The sequence below is a fragment of the Carlito syrichta genome, unplaced genomic scaffold, assembly GCF_000164805.1.
Source record: "Carlito syrichta isolate Samal-C Ts95f unplaced genomic scaffold, Tarsius_syrichta-2.0.1 Scaffold312932, whole genome shotgun sequence".
Classification (NCBI taxonomy): domain Eukaryota; kingdom Metazoa; phylum Chordata; class Mammalia; order Primates; family Tarsiidae; genus Carlito; species Carlito syrichta.
Genome location: NW_007257028.1, coordinates 37,164 through 52,199, shown reverse-complemented (window position 1 = coordinate 52,199; position 15,036 = coordinate 37,164). Strand labels below are relative to the sequence as shown.

The 15,036-nt window shown below is 53.9% G+C and overlaps 1 protein-coding gene across 1 annotated transcript; it reads right to left on the bottom strand.

Moving 5' to 3' along the window:
- Nucleotides 1-554: 554 nt before the first annotated feature.
- ICOSLG (inducible T-cell costimulator ligand) lies at nucleotides 555-11,471 on the bottom strand. Its single transcript, XM_021718596.1, has 7 exons — nucleotides 11,416-11,471; nucleotides 8,950-8,990; nucleotides 6,593-6,940; nucleotides 5,450-5,743; nucleotides 2,168-2,329; nucleotides 939-974; nucleotides 555-670 (listed from the first exon to the last, which is right to left on the bottom strand). Exons 1-7 carry the CDS (start codon nucleotides 11,427-11,429, stop codon nucleotides 555-557), a joined length of 1,011 nt encoding a protein of 336 aa, XP_021574271.1. The 5' UTR covers nucleotides 11,430-11,471.
- Nucleotides 11,472-15,036: the final 3,565 nt, after the last annotated feature.

Below are 15,036 nucleotides of genomic sequence, written 5' to 3'. Positions count from 1 at the left end.
CAAGCTGCCGTGTGCTGTGGCCCGCTGGCATCTCACAGAAGCCCTGTCCACATCCAGGTGGTGAGCTTTTGTCAAACATGGCCTAGAAGGAAAGAGAAGAACAGGGAGGAGCAAGAGATGGATCTTCATTTTGGGGGCAAGAGATGGATCTTTTCAGTACTCGGCCTGGGGAAAACAAAGGGCTTAAATTTTGGAAGCAGCTGCCTGCTCCGTGTGCTTCATTGGACTCTGATAAGGACAGTCCGGTCCTGATTTAAGCAGTCTGAAATTGGCTGGCGTGGCCTGGAAAGTATGTCTCCTGCAGACATAGCTGGCCACTGATTCACCTGTGTCCACGGGCCATGCCACTCTGTGGTGGCAGTACACTACCTGAGGCTGCCATCTCTGGGAGCAATTCTCACTGGTAGAAACATGGGGTCAGAGAGGTGCAGCCACCAGACACAGGCTGGTCTGATCGCAAGCCTGATAGCCCCGCAGCCCAAGCCACTGCTAGGTGGGCAGTGGGCAACACCAAGTGGATACTTTTCCCTAATAAGACCCATATGAGCTGTTGCTCACAGGACTGTGAGCACACACCCCCTCCACCGGGCCACCCGAGAGTCACAGCAACCACTGCTGTGACCCAGAGAAGCAATTGGTGTCTGGCTACTGTAGACACCCCCATGGGGTGCTGACAAGGGGGGCATTCAGGCAAGGGTAATAGCTCACATCTCTGCTTTTTGCATGTTCAGAAAATCCTGTCACACAGTGCTAGTAATGTGGATGATGGCAGGACTCCATTCCCCAAAGAGGTGGGAGGAAATGCCGCAGGCACCATGGGAGATCTCACCATGCCTCCGGAAGTAACAGGTGTTTAAGGCAAAGAACTATGACAGTGGCCCCCAGCCACGCCTGCCTCAGGCCCCCAGCAACCTACTGTCCTGGAGAGGAAAACTCACCGGTGAGCTCCAGCTCTCGCCTTGAAGCCCAGGCACCTGTGGACAGACCAAAAGAGGTTCAGGGATGGCCATGAAGGGAGTAGCTCTAAAGATCCCAATGGTCCCAAGCCCTTGGCAGCCCCTACAACCCTGCTTTATGTCTCCCCAAGGCTTCCTTCCAGGTGGGGATAAACTTGAAGGTGAGGATCTCACAGGCCACCTTGTTTTTGAGGAAGATGCTTTATAAGGGGTGAGAACACAGGAAGCATGTAAGATGCCATGACCTGGCTCCGGGACCCTTGCACAGCTGGCCAGGTCAGCAGTGGGGCTGTGGCAGTGGGAGATGTTTCTGGGATGACTGGGATTGGCCACAGACAAGAAGCCCAAAGTTAGCATTCGGGAGCTGACCCTGATATGCAGCCAGCCCGTTCTGCTAGCCGCTGCCCTGGCAGGAGTCCCCGCCTGGTTGTGAGGACCAACGCAGTGGCCCATGCCTGGGAGGGCTCCACCTCCACCTTACGTTCTGCTGCTACATCTTAATGGTTAGAACACAGCCCTTCTGTCCTGGAGTGCACCAGAGTCTCAGAGCCCCCACCATGGTGGTGATTCAAAGCAGCCTCAGGAGCTTCCACAGACATGAACGAGAGCCGTTCTGGCCTCTAAAGGCAAAATGCACCCTTTTCGCCCAACCTGGGAGTCTGGGCTTCTCACCGCGCCTTTTTGGCTTGGCTGTCAGGGAAACAGCAACTAAGAGATCTATGCAGGACTTTAAACCCACTTCCCAGGCCAGGCGCAGCAGTTCATGCCTGTAACCCCAGCACTTTGGGAGAGATTAAAGACCATCTGGGCAACACAGCAAGACCTTGTCTCTACAGGAAAAAAAAAAAAAAACCAGAAAAATTATCTGGTTGTGGTGGCTCACACCTGTAGTTCCAGGTACTCGGGAGGCTAAGGCGGGTGGATCACCTGAGCCAGGGAAGTCGAGACTGTGGTGAGCTGTGATTGTGCCACTGTTCTCCAGCCTGAGCGACAGAGTGAGACCCTGACTTAATAAATAAATAAATAAATAAATAAATACACACACCCAATTCCTTGAACTGTTTGAGTTGCTACCACTCATGAATAGTAACTCCACCAAAACTAAGTTTTCAAATGAAACCAACATTGGTTAGGGAGATTTAAAGAGGCAAAATGTGCATGCCAAAAAAATTAATCTGGAGCACGTACAGCACAAGTCTTGCTTCTTCTACCTGTATAGCCTCCGCGGGAACATTTGCCCTTGCATATCCAGCCTACAGCCACGGCCGCCAACACACACAAAACAGCCAGGACACTGAAAACGGCCACGTTTTTCTCCTTGGGGGAATTGTCTGGGTTCTCTGTGACCTTGTCTTTGGTTCCAGGGGAAGTTTCTACAGGAAAGAGGAAAATAACACAAGACTTAAAGCATCTTGGAGGAAAAGGGTCTTTTTTTTCATCCTGAAGAGGAGAGTACTGCAAGGAAGTAGAAAGAACTTCCCCAACATTGTTTTGTGATTTTTAAAATACAAGGTTTTTGCTGGGCATAGTGACTTGTGCCTGTAATCCTAGCACTTTGGGAAGCGCAGGTGGGAGGTTTGCTTGAACCCAGGAGTTCAAGAACAGCCTGGGCAACATAGCAAGATCTCGTCTTTACAAATTTTTTTTTTAAATTAACTGGGCCTGGTGGTGCACACCTCTAGTCCCAGCTGTTCAGGAGGCTGAGGTGGAAGGATCACCTGAGCCCAGAAGGTTGAAGGTTGAGGCTGTGATAAGCTGTAGTCGTGCCACTGCACTCTAGCCTGGGAGACAGAGTAAGATTCCCATTCAAGAAAACAGAAGGTTGGTGAGAGGAAGGTTTTCTCTTATGAGGGACATCATCTCCTCCAGGGGTCTTGCTCCTCCCCATCCTATCTTGGGGAGGTGCAATCCCACCCCCAGCCAAGGGGTCCATGTGGAGGGGCATGGCTGGAGGCACAGGTTCTCCCTGGAATTCTAAAAATAAAGGTGAAATTTATATAATATAATTCCTTTTTTGACTCCGAGTTTCACTCTGTTGCCTGTGCGGTGGCATGATCACAGCCTCTGCAACCTCGACCTGCTGGCTCCGGTGATCCTTCCACCTCAGCCTTTCAAGTAGCTGGGACTACAGGCACGCCACCACACCTGACCAATTTTTTGATTTATTGTAGAGAAGAAGTCTTATTATGTTGCCCAGGCTGGTCTCAAATCCCTGAGCTCAGGCAATTCTCTTGCCTCAGCCTCCCAAAGTGAGGCGTGAGCCACTGCACTCAGTTAACATACAATTTTAAAGTGAGCAATTCAGTGGAATTTAATGCATTCACAATGTAGTGCAATAGTCACTGTTATCCAATTCCAAAACATTTTTATCACTCCAAAAGGAAACCTCGTGCCCATCAGTAATCACTCCCCCAGCTCCTGTCCCCTAGCCTTTGGAAGCCTCTAACCTGTTTTCTGTCTCTGTGGATTTGTCTACTCTGTAAACTTTGTGTGAACAGAATGATACATATATGGTCTTTTGTGACTGGCTTCTGTCACTGGGCTTAATGTCCTCAAGGTTCGGCCACATTGTAGCATGTGTCAGTACAAGCACATCCTTCTTTTAAAAGAATGAAGGAATACCCCATCGTATGGCTGGATCACATTTTGTTTATTCATCCATCCTTTAGGGACACTGGGTTATTTCCACTTTCGGCTGTTGTGAATGGTGCTGCTGCGAACATTCACATCCAGGTACTTGTCTGGATCCCTTGTGTGAATCCTTTGGTGTGTATTCCTAGAGGCACTGCTGGGCCACATGGTGGTTCTATGTTTAACCACCTGATGAACCACCACTCTCTTGTCCATGGCAGCTGCACTCCTTACCTTTCCACCAGTAATGCACGAAGGTTCCAGGCCCTCTTGTCTCTATATCCAATGCCTTTGTCTCACAGAGAATGATGCTCACAGTAAAAATAAGCCACAGCATTCCCTGGGAGCTGGTTACAAAGGCCCAGCATGTCTCAAACACACATGGAGAAACCAACACTTGGACAGTAGCTCAACCCAGAATGTGCCCTGGAGTTATCTGAAGCTTTTCAACACTGTCTCAGTGCTGGTGCCAGTCCAGAGGTTCTGACCCAACAGGTCTGGGCACGGAGGGGTTTCACAGACTGCCCAGATGATCCCACTGTGCAGCAGGGTGAGAACCTTCTGCCGCTGCCTGTCCATGCAGCTCAGAAATTGAGACCATGAAGTCACAAGGGCTACACTCCCACTTCAGGAAGGAGGGTGTCCAGTCCTGCAAGGGACCTGGGTAGTCAGGGTGGGCTTCAAGGGAGTGCCCTTGTGCAGGCTCCTGGGGTCACCTCTGAGGGCCAACACTTGGTGCAATGCTTCAATGCTTGCCATTACTGTCTGGAATTGTTTTTTTTTAATTGAAGTCTTACTATGTCGTCCAGGTTGGAGTGCAATAGCACACTCACGGCTACCGCAGCCTCAACCTCCTGGGCTAAGGTGATCCTTCCATCTTAGCCTTCCAAGTAGCTGGAACTACAGGTGTGCACCACCATTTCTCGCTAATTTTTTAATTTATTGTAGACACAAGGTCTTGCCAAGTTGTCCGGGTTGGTCTCGAACTCCTGGACTCTGGTAATGGGGACACAGTTGGAAAGAGCCTGTGGCCTCTATGAAGGAGTGGCCTCTATGAAGGAGTCACTGCCTACACACCTTCCCTATGGAGGACCTGGGCCAGCAGGATTGCCCAAGGGGATTCTTTTTTGGGGGTTCCAGTCTTCTCAGGGGCACACGTATACCCAGAGCCAGAGAGCTTGGGTAGGGGCTGCACAGGTGTGGGCTTCTGTCCTAACACTGTTGCTACTTAGTTGTGCAACTTCTGAAGTGCTACCCAGCCTCAGAGCTTCAACCTTCATCTGTAAAATGGGTTCAACCTAACTGATTCCACAGGTGCAGATGAACTGAGCGATGTGCATTGGGCCTGGAGTCTGTTTCTGTCCTCAGACACGGTGTCCCCAGACACTGTGGTGGTTTCCTTTTTTTTTTTCCCTTGACTCAGAGTCTCACTCTGTCACCAGGCTGGAGTGCAGTGATGCAATCAATCATGACTTGCCGCAGCCCTGACCTTCTGAGCTCAGGTGATCCTTCTGCTTCAGTTTCCCAAGTAGCTGGGACTACAGGCACATGCCATCACACCTGGCTAATTATTTGACTTTTTATAGAGATGAGGTCTTGCTATGTTGCCTAAACTGGTCTCGAGCACCTGGACTCAAGCATTCCTCCTGCTTTGACCTCCCAAAGTGCTGGGATTACAGGTGTGAGCTACCACGCCCAACCATGGTGGCTGATTCTCACCCTTTCTCCCTTTCAACCACCTTTCTGATGCCACCGCTGAGTCAGCTTGTAGGAATCATGTCTTCTGCCAGAGAGGGTCTCCCAAGGCATTACCAGTCTCACCATCTTGGGCTGGGTTTGGCTGCAGACCCCAGGGAACTTACCTGTCTGACTGCTGACAGTCAGGTTTTGGTGCAGAAGCACGTTCTCTATGCAGCAGCCAACATTTACATTGGGGGTCTGTGGGATCCTCAGGATGCTGACCACATCATACAAGCCCCGCTCGTTCAAGGTCATGGTGTCATTCTGCAAAGCCTTGTCCAGCAGACTGTTGTCAGTCTTGTTGATCCAGTACACATTTGGTCTCGGGTAGCCATTGGTGGATGTGCATGTGAAGGTGAGCTCCTCATCCTGGGAGGGGCTGCTGGGGGTGCTGACCACGGGCATGCTGTAGTTTGCTGCAGGGAAAGAAACAGGTGGTGAGGGAAATCAGGTCAGGAAACAGAGGGGTACAGGTCAGGAACGGACAGGTCAGAGGGGAGGCAGCCTGCCATGCCAGACCCTGCTGGGGGGCAGGATCAGGCTGTCGTCTGAACTGCAGGCACAGTCTTATCGTGCCTCCAGACAGTCCCTACAGACAGGAGTGGCTGAGTCTGGCAGGCAGTGACTGACCCTCACAGGCCCCCACTCCAAGGAGGTGGGTCATCTCAGACCCCCCCCTCATTGGGAGCTAGTACTTCTTGCTGGTGACTGGAGAGCCTGAATTTCCAAAATGGATGCCACTTATCTTCCCAGTGACTCAACTGTCTGTGCTCTTCGGTCACCTTAAATTGTTTCTTAAATTCTGATCTTATTTGGTGCACATAGCACTTCCTTCTAATTTCATTCTTTCTTTTTAATAAAACACAGAAATGAGATTTTGCTATGTTGCCCCGGCTGGTCTCGACCTCCTGGACTCGAGCAATCCTCTTGCTTCGGCCTCCCAACATGCTGAGATTACAATGTAAGCCACCATTCCCGGCCCTAATTTCACTCTTAAAAATCTAGTTTTAGTTGGAGTTCAGGCAAAGATAGCAATATGAGGGGTTCTTCTGGGAAGTAAAGAAGCCCTGTGCATGGAAGACTCCCTCGTGCACTGAATGCTTTTTAACTGTTCTGCTTCACACCAGGTTAGACAGAAGTTCATTCATGGAGGTGAGGGTTTTCGTTACAGAAAGAGGTGAATGAACCAGGAAGGGAATGTGTGAACATTTTTTCCAGGAGATGAGTCTGGAGAGGAACCACTCTCTCTGCCTGGACGGTCTTACCTGCCACATGCAGCCTGATCACTTCTTTCAAGACCTGATTTAACTTTAAGGATTTCCTGAACACCAGGCAGTTGAACTTCTGTTCATCGTGGGGGGTGATGTTGGACAGGTGCAGGGAAAAGTCACCCTGCCTCATGCCGGCCTGTGATAGCCAGGCACGGTCCCGGTAGCGGCTGTCCACGTGGCTCAAGGATTTGTTCTCCGGCAAGAAGTAAGTCACTGCCGTTGTTTCACTGATTTGCCAGTAAACAAAAAGATCATCTAAGTCAAAACTGCTCCCCTCGGGGCTCATGCAGCTGAGCACAACATCGCTGCCCACCATGGCTCTGACTTCTTTTTCTTGAATATCTGCAATTATCCAAAGAGGATACACTTTAGTTTTTGAGGCTGTTGCTTAGCCCATGAAGTTACTCTCAGGTAGGCTTCTTTTTTGTTGTTGTTGTTGCTGTTTGTTTCTTTTCCTTTTGTTTTTTTTAGTTGGGGTCTCACTCTGTTGCCCAGGCTAGAGTGCAGTGACAATGATCACAACTCACTGTAGTCTCAACCCCTGGGCTCAGGTGGTCCTCCCGCCTCAGCCTCTCGAGGAGCTCGGACTACAAGTGCATGCCACCATATCTGGTTAATTTTTAAAAATTTTTTGTGTAGACGAGGTCTTGCTATGTTGCTCAGCTGGTCTCAAACTCCTGGGCTCAAGCAATCTTTCTGCCTTGGCCTCCCAAAGTACTGGGATTGCAGGCATGAGCCACCACACCAGACTGGTTTCTTGGTTTTGAACCTCAAAACACCAGCTCTGACCCAGAGGGTCAGGACCATGGTTATGCCCATCACAGAAATGTGAATGCACCACTGGAGCCTGCCTGCCTCTGCTCTCCACAGGGAATTCAGGAAGAAGGGCCAGGGTCATTATCAATCCAACGTTCCCCCGCCAACCTAGTACAGCAAGTCCTGAGGGACTGGCAGCCCCTGGTCACCCACCAACTATCACAATGACAAAATCCCTCAATAAACAATGGTGAGAATGTGACCACCAAGAGCCACCACCATGGCCGCGATCCTTGACCCACTGTAGGTCTGGTCTTTCTGAGGATGGATTCCAAGGAATTGTAGGAAATCAGAGGGGAAAAAAGCTTTCAGGAGATGCATAGCAGGAGCTTCGTGCAAAATGGTGGGGAGACAGAGATCATCTGACATGCCTGTGGCAGTCAGGTGCATAGCTGGACAGCATGGCGGGACCTGCCACACCTCTGGGGCTCTGACTTTGCAACATACAGAGAAAAACAGTAATACTTTGAAAATTCACACATTTAGTGGTAAACAACTCCACTGTATGGTCCGATGCCAATTTTTGGCTTTGAGAATGCATTTCTGTTACATCAAGGGTTGCCACTGGGAGCAGCTGAAGGATGGGGACCTAGGCCACTCCGTACTATTTTTGCTACTTTTTGGGAGTCTGTAATGAATGAAAAATGCAAAGTTTAAAAAATTCATACATTTAAGTCAAGTGCAGTGGTTCATGCCTGTAATCCCAGGATTTTGGAAGGCGAAAGTGAGAGGATTGCCTGAATCCCAGGGTTCGAGACCAGCTTGGGCTACTTGGCAAGACCTTGTCTCTATAATAAATCAAAAAATTAACCAGGCATGGTGATGCACACCTGTAGTTCCTGCTACTTGGAACTGAGGCGGAAGGATCGCTTGAGCCCAGCAGGTCAAGGCTGTGATGGCCGTGAGCGTGCCATTGCACTCCAGCCTGGGCAACCGAGTGAGACTCTGCCAAAAAAAAAAAAAATACATTTAAAGGAAATGCTGCCTCAAAAATGAAATTATAATGCTACTCACATTCAGCAGGAAAGGTCATGTAACATATGCAGGGTGGTTTTCCATTCATACAACCACTTAAATGCCTATAGGAAAAATGGTTGGGTCCCCTTTCCCCAAAGCAACCTGGGCTGGAAGGTTCTGCAAGGCCTCAGGTCTCTACTGCGGTGCCCTGTCCCTATTCCTGGGTGTCCCTGTTGCTGGCTCTTGCAGAAGCTGATGGCATTAAGGCTCAACAGGGCTGCTGAGGCACAGAGGAAGCCCCAGCTTTGAAGAACTATGTTCTGCCTACACCAAATGAAATCAATTAATACTATGGGGTTTGGAAAAGTGCTTTCCTCTAAGGAAATGCTTTTAGTCCTACACATCAATCCAAGCATAGGGCCCAGTTTTTCTACAGAACCCCTCAAGAAGAAGGGCCCTTGAGAGGTCACTCCTGATGCCCTGTAGCCGGAAGTCCGCATGACTGGGCAGGGAAGGGTTCAGAAGCTCATCTCTAAGCTGGGTGCCCACACCCGTGGCAAAGCAGCACCTGAACTTACCAGCTTGCAGGCCGCTGAGCAGCAGGAAGAACAGCCCAGGACTGAAAAAAACAACCAGAAAGGCTGGTGAAACAGGGCTGCAGATGAGTTACCTGCGTTTTCCAGAGAGAAGCAGGCTGGTTCCCATGGGCAGGAGGTGGTAATGCCCATCTCAGAAATGTGAATATACAATCGGAGACCACCCGCCTCTTTTCTCCACAGGGAAGCCAGAGAGAAGGGCCAGGACCACTACCACCACCCTCCCCCTTCCCCCACAGCACAGCAAGTCCTGAGGACCTGGTAGCTCCTGGCTGTTTGCCAGCTCCCAGGTGACAAAACCCCCAAAACACAATGATGAGAATGTGATGATGAAAGGGAGCAAGAGCCAACACCACTGCCACAGTCCTTGACACCCTCCCCCCCATCCCCATCCCATAGGCCTAGCCTTTCTGGGAATGGATTCCAAGGAATTGTAGGAAATCGGGGAAAAAAGCTTTCAGGAGACATGTAGCCGGAGCTTCATGCAAAATGTGGAAGAGACAGAGATCATCTGACATGACCGCAGCAGGGTCAGGTGTGTGGCTACACAGCTTTATGGAGGAACAGGATCATTCTGAAACCAACTTGGTGGGTTCCTCATGTTTCAGATCCTGCAGCAACGCTGTCCCCTTTGCCTACCTCCCCTCCCCTGTCTTCTCTGCCAGAAAATCCCTCTCACAACTTCCAAGTGTCTACCCATTTCCAAGGCTCCTCCCACTTCCAGGGCAACACCCATCCTCCCGTCTGTCCTGGAGACCCTTTGGACCCTGCTGGCCTCAGGCTCCCCCTGCCATTTCCTCCTGCAGGACTCCAGGACACCTCTGCTGGACAGGGCTCCTTGTGTTTGCATCTTTGCTCATCAATGATCATGGCCACTTCAGTCCCAGAGCTTGCCCAAGCTCCTCAAATCACCTGTTTCTGGGGCCAGTTCCCCACGAGGCGGAAGCCCCCTGCAGCATGGCCCTGGGGCAGCTCCTTCCCTGAATCTCTAATGTCTCTGGGAGACTCTCAGCCCTCCTCTCTTGGGTCACTGCCTGGGAAACCGCAAGGGCTTGATAGGTCAAAGGACCTGTCTTGTGGGAACCTGCCAGCTAGCTCTGGAGCCACAGAAACCCCTGATTCTCCCAGGATGCTGTCATCTGAGTCTGCATGGAGGCCTGCTTCATGCTGACCCATCACACTGCACCCAAGCCAGTCCCTGGGCCACCAGCAACTCCCATGGCCTGTGGGCAGGCCTGTCCTCTCTCTCCCACTTTTCCTGTTGGGTCCATCATTCCTGCTTTTGAGACTGCTGTGATAACCTCCATCTGGGCCTTCCCACTTCCAGTCTTTACTCTCTCAGTCATCTCCCAGGAGTTAGAACTACAAAGCTGTGAAAATTCCTTTGAGGCCCCCGTTTCTCTCCTACGGCACCCATGTCCACTGGGGGCTCATGAGGCCCACCCTGTCTGTTGGACCTCCTTAGACATCTGGGGGATTCCTAGGGGGCAGGGGTGCGTGCTCTGGGCTCTGGTGGGGGAGACCAGTTTGCCCCTTTCCCTAGCTGCTGCGTGCTCAGTGGCCTGTGTCCTCTCCTTGTGCCCTCACCGACCCCTGTTGTTTAAGCTGCTCCACCCAAGTTGGCCATCAGACTCCCACAGACAGAGTCTCCTGTTCTAGCTTTCACGTAGCTGATAGCTGTGACATTCCAGGATTTTTATTTTTTTCTCTGTTGAGGAGAGGATCTTAACCACATACATTTCTAAGTGTGGGGTGGATACTTAGTGAGTCTTGGGTGTGGGCAGACGGTCTGTGTGGGTGGCACACACTCATACTAGGGCTGGGTATTGGGTACCTCACCAGTTCACCGTGGAGACCTGGGCTGCAGATCTTACAACTTGCTCTGAAGGGAGTCTTTTGGCAAAAGGCCAGGGAGGAAACGTCCCCCTCCCCTCAGCTACTCCCCAGCCCCGCCTTCACCAGCGTGGATCTATCGGTGGTGGGGGGAATCCCACGTGTGGGGGGAGGGCGTGTCACCAAACGGTCGGCACCAGCCGGCCCTGAGCCATCACAGCTAGCACATCCTTCCTCCTGCTACCTTCTGGGGAGTCAGCGGGGGCGGGAGTGGAAGGGCGCGCCAGTGCCAGGGTGGGGTGTGCACCCTTTCTCCTGACAGCATTAGCCGCTGTGCGTTTCTGCGCGGGGACTCCGCCCCCACGCACGCCCACGCGCCGCCCGTAGTACGTTAGTCCCCGCCGCGGGCCTCGCGCTGCCTCCTGCAGTTCAAGCCCTCCCGGCGCGCCCTGCCCGCCCTGCGCCTCCGAGTGATCCCAAAGAGCCCCGCGTCGGGGCAGACGGGAGCCGGAGTCCAAGGGCGCGGTGCTGTCGGCCACACTCCGGGCCGGGACATCCCGCGGTGTTCCCGCTCCTTCCTGGGCACCCGCAGCGTCTGTCCGCAGCCCGACTCACCTTCTCAGCCGCATGGCGAGGGCGGACACCTTCAGCCGCAAGGGGCCCCGGAGCGCTGAGAACTTGGACCGTGGGGGTCCTCGGGCGCGGAGATCTCGGAGCACGGGAGCCCGCTCCTGACTGCGCTCTCGCGGCGCCTCTGGAGCTCTGACCTCTCAGAGCTCGAGAGCTGAATGCAGCCGTGAACTGAATGCAGTCTTGTCCCCTCCCCCGCCCCGCCCCCAGCTTGGCTCTTTGGGCGACCGTGACCACCCCCTGGGTGGTGGCGGCGCGCGGCGAGCGGAAAGTCTGCCACCGACTCCAGAAAGCTGAACTCTGCCGGGACAGTGTGCCGGGCGGCCGGGGCGGGAAGAGCCGGGTCTGCCTGTCCGCCGCCCGAGGGCCTGGGCGCCGTAGGTGCCCGGGGAGGGGTGTGCAGCACCCAAGAGGAAGGCAGCCGGTGTGCCGCGGGAGAGGGACAGAGTGCTGTCCCCAAGGCCACGCAGCTGTCCTCTGGCCGGTCCGCCGAGCCCCTCCTCTGTGAACGAATCACGGCCCGAGGTCCAGGGCGCAGGCTGGGCTGGCGTCAGGCGCCCCGACTCCGCCCCCGCCTTCTCTGAGGCCTGGAGTCTGGAGGTATCTCAGGCCTTAGGTGAAGTGAGCCGAATGGCTGCTGAAGAATGAATGAATAAGTGAATGAATGCGTGAATGAATGGAGGGAAGGCAAGAGGGCTCAACCCAGGCAGTCCGAGTCCCCAGTGCTCCCTCGGCTTGGCGGATCTGAAGGGCCAGGTGGCGCGGATATTTGCATATCAAAGCTCTGGGGAGCTTTCTGCTTGGAAGCGCTTTGCCCCTCCAAGCTTGTCCGGCTTTGGCTCTGCCCGACCTGGTGTTTGGAGCATGGTCTGGGAAAGGCTGTCCTGGGCAGCGGAGTGTGGGTCCCAGACCCCTTGTTCCCTCCTCATCCAGCCCAGCCCACTCCCCTGTTCCCTGCCAAGTTAGTGCCCCCTCCCTCTCAGCCGGGTAGTGCCCAGGAGGTGAGACCTGGAGGGGACCAGGTTCCCTCCCAGCAGGGGCTGTCCCTGAAGGGGCGAGGATGCGGCTGATGGAGACAACAGCAGCGGCAGCCCCTGCCCCTCCTCCTGGGCACTCCCACCCTTGGTCTGGAGGCTTGAGTCCCCACAGCTTGCCGCCAGCCGGGGTGAGCAGGGCTAGCCCTCGGGGAAGCAGGAGGAGGCTGGGAGACCCAACACTGCCGGAAAGTGAGGGAAAGCTGGGGGGGTTGGGAACTCCACTGACTCCAGTCACCCCGCATCCTGTCATTCCGTCAAGATTTAGTAAGCACCAAGGATGAAAGCTTTTTTATTTTTTATTTTATTTTGAATTGGAGTCTCACTCTTGTCGCCCAGGCTGGAGTGCCGTGACACGCTCAAGGCCACCGCAGCCTCGACCTGCTGGGCTCAGGTGATCCTTCCACCTCAGCCTTCCAAGTAGATGGAACTACAGACGCACACCACCATGCCTGACTAGTTTTTGTGATTTATTGTAGAGATGAGGTCTCACCAAGTTGCCCCGGCTGGCCTCGAACCCCCAGGCTCAGGCAATCCTCTCGCCTCGGCCTCCCAAAGTGCTGAGATTACAGGCTAAGAATCATGCCTGGCCATACAATCTTTTTTTTTTTAGTTGGAATCTCACTCCGTCGCCCAGGCTAGAGTGCAGTGGCACACTCACAGCCACCCCAGCGTCGACCTGCTAGGCTCCGGCGATCCGTTCGCTTCAGCCTTCCTAGTAGCGGGAACTACAGGCGCGCATTTCCATGCCCAGCTAATTTTTTAAAACTTTTGTTTATTATAGAGACGAGGTCTCGCCAAATTGCCCAGGCTGGTCTCGAACCCGCGGGCTCAGGCAATCCACTCGCCTCGGCCTCCCAAAGTGCTGGGATTACAGGCTGAGCCACCGAACCCGGCAAAATCTTTTCTTAAAAGATGCCAATCTCTGCCCCGTGGAAGTCAGCATACCTGTGGAGCAAACAAAACAAATGCAAAATAAGTAAGCGAGCGAGAGACGGGCGGGGAGTGGGGCGGGGTGAGGGAAAGGAACCTGGAGGGCGGCTGCGGGCAACCGGCAGGGGCGGGCAGGAGCCTGCAGCCCTGAAGCCCCACTATCCCAGCCGGGTCGGTAGGTGGGGTGGGGGTATTTTAAGACGCGCTTCCCCTCCTGTCGGGAAGAACAGGGGCTGGAGGACTGGCCGACGCTCGGGGTCGGAGGCACAAACGTTCGCACTTCGGAGGGAAGGCAGCGAAAGGGGCGGGAGGCGGAACCTGGAGGAAAGTTGCGATTCCCCCGGGAGAGCGGGGCGTGGCAGTAATCCTACAGGGCGGGGTCGCCCTTGGGACGCGCCCGTGCCGAGAGACCGAGGACAGCGTCCAGCGCTGGTGTGGACGCGCAGCCCGGGTCGTGTCCAGAGCGCCCGCTCAGACCGGCAGGGCCGGGGGTCGCCATGTTGGTGACCGAGGTTCCTCTCCTCCCAAGTTGACTGCAGCTCGCAGAGAACCGCATCGCCGCTGGTTAGGAGGGCAGCCCCCCCGGGCACCGCCCCCTCGGACCCACGCCTCCTGCCCGAAGCGCTCCCTGATTGACAGGCCCGGCTCAGCCCACCTCTGGGCCTATCACCGAGGTCCAGTAGCTGCGCCACGCTGATTGGCTGAAGTCTGAGTTGTGCTATGCTGATTGACTGACGCCTGGGCGCTCCACGCTGGATTCCACCTGATCCCTCCAGACTGGGGAGAGGAAGTGTGGGGGACTCAGATACAGTGGCGGGAGGATGGGAAAAATGGGAATGAATCCTGGGGGGAAGCAGAGCCTCCCCAAATTAAAGTCTCCCTCAGAGGGCGCTCATGAGCGGTAGAGAAGGGAAGGGGCCCCATCGGGTGGGTCCAGACCCCACAGCCCTCCAGAGCCCGGTCGGGCACTGCGCTGCCTCAGGGCAAGGAGGCGGTGAGGGAAAGGGCTGACGCGGCAGAGCGGGCCATGCTGTGGCTGGCCGGGGCAGGGTCTAGACTTTGCTTCCCAGGCAGCACCCAGAAATCCCCGAAAGCCAAGTGCAGCTGTCAGGCCCACCCGAGAGAGAGAGGACTGGGGGCAGGGACTACTGTTCCATGAGTACAGAAGCGAGGTGGCCAGGAAGGCAGCTGGGCCAGAAAGGGACATTTAGGCAAAACTAGGGGGACCGTGAGGGAGGAGCATGTGTGAGGAGGGGCACCAAGAGTAGTCCAGAAACCTCAGAGCAGTGATAAATGCATGACTGTGTTCAAATCCCCGCTCTGCTCTACAGGAGTTGTGTGACATTAGGCAAGTCACTTAGTCCCTCTGTACCTGATTTTCACCTCTGAAGTGGGGATAGTTGTAACACCTTCCTCATAGAGCAGTAATAAGGTGATACATATAAGTTAATGTGTGATTATTATAAGGGAATATACACCACCCCAGCACATAGGTTACAAACACAGAGAATTTTCAGGTCAATGAAGAAATAGAGGCTGGGTGTAGTGGCTCAAACCTGTAATCCCAGCACTTTGGGAGGCTGAGACAGGAGGGCCACTTGAGTCCAAGAGTTTGAGACCAACCTGGGCAATATAGCAA

Excerpts from the sequence above, each read along its gene's own strand:
- ICOSLG (XM_021718596.1), bottom strand. Across the intron at positions 5,744-6,592 it reads GATCAGGCTGCATGTGGCAG|CAAACTACAGCATGCCCGTG; the intron begins GTAAGACCGTCC and ends CTTTCCCTGCAG. Across the intron at positions 671-938 it reads GCGAGAGCTGGAGCTCACCG|CACCCCATGGGGGTGTCTAC; the intron begins GTGAGTTTTCCT and ends CCCCCTTGTCAG.